General features: G+C 42.5%; 1 protein-coding gene and 1 pseudogene across 3 annotated transcripts in view; one reads left to right on the top strand and one right to left on the bottom strand.

The window, feature by feature from the left end:
- TMEM165 (transmembrane protein 165) overlaps positions 1-3,649 on the top strand; it is a 40,670-nt gene that overhangs the window by 5,062 nt on the left and 31,959 nt on the right. The window contains exon 2 of one of the 2 annotated variants that reach the window (XM_037742598.1): positions 3,374-3,476. The exons of the other annotated variant lie outside the window; for it this stretch is intronic. Coding sequence (XP_037598526.1) covers positions 3,459-3,476 — 18 coding nt within the window. The 5' untranslated portion in view covers positions 3,374-3,458. The remainder of the gene's footprint in view (positions 1-3,373; positions 3,477-3,649) is intronic. 2 annotated transcript variants of the gene reach the window in all.
- LOC108312353 lies at positions 2,415-2,873 on the bottom strand (annotated as a pseudogene). The gene has a single exon (XR_001828595.2). The product of XR_001828595.2 is annotated as a 60S ribosomal protein L28-like (transcript).

The raw sequence follows: 3,649 nt of genomic DNA, 5'->3' as shown, positions 1-3,649 counted from the left end.
GACCAGGATGGTCTCGATCTCTTGACCTCGTGATCCACCCGCCTCGGCCTCCCAAAGTGCTGGGATTACAGGCTTGAGCCACCGCGCCCGGCTGATTTTTCCCTTTAATATTTTCATATATTCTTGGTGATTCATTTTAGTTAGGCATTTATTTATTTATTATTCTAATTTTGTATTATAGTAGAATATAATTGTCTTGTTTTCTTCCTTTTCTTTAAGAGGCAGGGTCTCACTATGCTGCCCAGCCTATTCTCAGAAATCCTGGGCTCAAGGGATTCTCCCCTCTTGGCCTGCCAAAGTGGTGGGATTATAGGCATGAGCCATCATGCCTGGTCTTGTCTTGTTTTAATTATATTTTTATGTAACTCTTCTTCTGTCTACAGTACTCATCACTATGCTGAAAGATTTTTCTTTGACATGTTTTCTAAGCTGTGTAATATAAATATCATTTGCTTTTTTTGTTCACCTGATGGAGGTAAGAAATAATCAAAGTACAGTTCAACAGCCACCTAAGCAAGCGTTGAGCATTGCTGAATATGTAAGTCTTAACAGATTTGCTTTGCAGCTACATGCAGTAGATCTTTTAAGAGGGTAGGATATTGAAGTTTAACCTTTTTTATGCCACCGTGTGAGAGTGGGCTTCTGAAAATGGAAGGGAGGAGCAGCTCCCCTCAGTTGGTAGGCATCAAGTGGAAGATACGTTGTAAAAACCTATCTGTATCTTATAGGGTGCTAAAAGCAAGGTGACTGAACTTCTAAGGGCATTCTACATTGAGTATGTATTTTTCTTTATAATCAGGCTTAAAAAAAAAAAGTTGCTAAGTGATAAGAACTTACAGTCGTGATTAACTCCCAATTTACAAACCCATAATAAAAAGTTGTTTATTATTGGATCCATCTTTTCTGCAGTTTATGTTTCTAGTGACTTACTCAATACATTTTTTTTTTTTTTCTTGTTCCTTCCCTGGGCAGAGTATGTAATAAAAGAAACATAAGTCCCTTTAGTTGAGGGAGATGAGACAGATTTAATAAAAGTCGTGTATACCTTACTAAATATTCTGGAAGTCCAAAGAAGAATGACTGTGGTTACATAGCACTGTTAATAAAGCCACAAAAACATTACCTGACTCAGTGAAAGTTGTGGTTGTCTTATTTTTACATTACTGTTTTTGATATTTATTTATGTTTCAGCTGTGAGAGCACCTTCCACAGAGTTTAAACTTTTTTCTATTTTCGTTGAGTTGCAGTCCTACTCTACCCAGTCTCGCCTCCTAATTCTAGCCTCTTTACAGCTAAGATTGAGGACATCAGTTATAATGACACTTGCTCATATTACCTTCTCAGAAGGTAATTATATTAATACTGAATTTATTTAGTGGTATTCTGTCATCAAAAAAATTCATTTAAAAATATCAGTGAAGGCTGGGCATGGTGGCTCACACCTGTAATCCCAGCACTTTGGGAGGCCAAGGTAGGTGGATCACGAGGTCAGGAGATCCAGACCATCATTGCCAACATGGTAAAAACCCTCTCTCTACTAAAAGTACAAAAATTAGCTGGGCGTGGTGGTGGGCGCCTGTAGTCCCAGCTACTCCGGAGGCTGAGGCAGGAAAATCACTTGAACCCAAGAGGCAGAGGTTTCAGTGAGCAGAGATCCTGTCACTGCTCTCCAGCCTAGGTGACAGAGCGAGACACTGTCTTAAAAAGTATATGGCCGGGTGTGGTGGCTCACACCTGTAATCCCAGCACTTTGAGAGGCCAAGGCAGGTGGATCAGCTGAGATCAGGAGCCCTAGACCAGCCTGGCCAACATGATGAAACCCCATCTCTACCAAAAATACAAAAAAATTAGCTGGGCATGGTGGCACCTGCCTGTAATCCTAGGTACTCCAGAGGCTGAGGCAGGAGAATTGCTTGAACCTTCAGAGATGGAGGTTGTAGTGAGCCTAGATCATGCCACTGCATTATACCCTGGGCAAAAAGAGCAAAACTCTGTCATTAATGAAGCTAAACACATTTAATAAATTTAAGGTTCAAAAATACATTACAAAACAATAACATTCAGCTGGGCATGCTGGCTTATGTCTGTAATCCCAGCACTTTGGGAGGCCAAGGCTGATAGATCACAAGGTTGGGAGTTCAAGAGCAGCCTGGCCAAGATGGTGACACCCATGTCTACTGAAAACTACAAAAATTAGCTGGGCACAGTGGTGCCCACCTGTACCCCAGCTACTCAGAATGCTGAGGCAGAAGAATCGCTTGAACCCAGGTGGCAGAGGTTGCAATTAGCCAAGATAGCGCCACTGCACTCCAGCCTGGGTGACAGAGTGAGACTCTGTCTCAAAGAAAAAAAAAGAAAACATTGATTAAGCATTAAAACAAAAATACAATTTTATAATAAGGTTTATTTATTTATTTTTTGAGAAGGCCAGCTGACTCTTTATTGCTTTGGGAGCAGGGGGCTCAGGAGCTCTTGGTGGGGCGGGTCCGCTTTCTCTCCATCATCACAGGCTTCTGGCTGCTCAGGATGGCGCTAGCCCTGCGGATAGCTGCCATGCGCAGGTCGGGCCGGCACTTGTTCTTGTATCCTGTGTCTGATGCTGCTGAGCGTGGCGCGAGCATTCTTGTTGATGGTGGTCTGCACGTTGGAGGTGGCAGGCTTCCGCTGGCCGGATCTCCGCTTCATGACCACCTCGACACCTTTGCGGTCGGCTGCCGGCTCCACGCCCACAGTCTTGCGGTGAATCAGCCTGTTGTAGCGGAAGGAGTTGCGGGCCTTCGAGTTATTGTTGTTCCTCTTGATCAGGAAACTGGAGCAGTTTCGCATGACCATCCATTGCGGATGTGCAGACATGGCGGCGGCGGCGACCTGAGGTGGAAAGACTTTTTTTTTTTTTTTTTTTTTTGAGACGAGAGTCTCAGTTGCCTAGGCTAGAGTGCAGTGGTGCTATCTCAACCACTGCAACCTCTGTCTCCTGGGTTCATGCAATTCTTATACCTCAGCCTCTGGAGTAGCTGGGACTACAGGGGCGTGCCACCATGCCCAGCTAATTTTTGTATTTTTAGTAGAGATGGGGTTTTGCCATCTTAGCCAGGCTGGTCTCAAGCTCCTGATGTCAAGTGATCCGCCCACTCACTGTGCCTCCCAAATTGTTGGGATTATAGGCATGAGCCACCTCTCCCAGTCTGAGTGCATATATGTTTTTGTGCACATTTTTACAACTTTTAAAAAAGCTTTTTTTTTTGACTTTAGTAGAGCCCAGGAGACAGTTCTGAGGAAATTGTAACCATTTTCTTCTGACTCTTTTGTCTTCAGATAATCTCATCTCTTGCTTGATAACTTATTGAGCAACTTTGTTTTTGTTTTTTTGCAGGGGCATCAGTCTTTTTCTTGGTAGCAAGCTGTAGATTTTGTTTCAAAGAAAGCATCTTCATCTTCTCTAGTTTCATCATGTATAGATGGAGATTCCGATGCAGGTATCTGTATCAATTTCAATACAGTCACATTTGTGTTCATTTGAACTGTAGGATTAAAATAGGAATTATTTTTTCTTTGGTTTTCTTCCTTCTCTTGAGGATCATGGAAGTATGAAAGAATGCTTTCTAAATGAGGTTGTTTTTTTCTTTTTTCTTTCTTTTTTTTTTTTTTT

Source organism: Cebus imitator, unplaced genomic scaffold, assembly GCF_001604975.1.
Source record: "Cebus imitator isolate Cc_AM_T3 unplaced genomic scaffold, Cebus_imitator-1.0 Scaffold124, whole genome shotgun sequence".
In the NCBI taxonomy this organism is placed as follows: domain Eukaryota; kingdom Metazoa; phylum Chordata; class Mammalia; order Primates; family Cebidae; genus Cebus; species Cebus imitator.
Note: the sequence above shows the minus strand (reverse complement) of the source record. Positions and strands in the feature narration are given on the sequence as shown.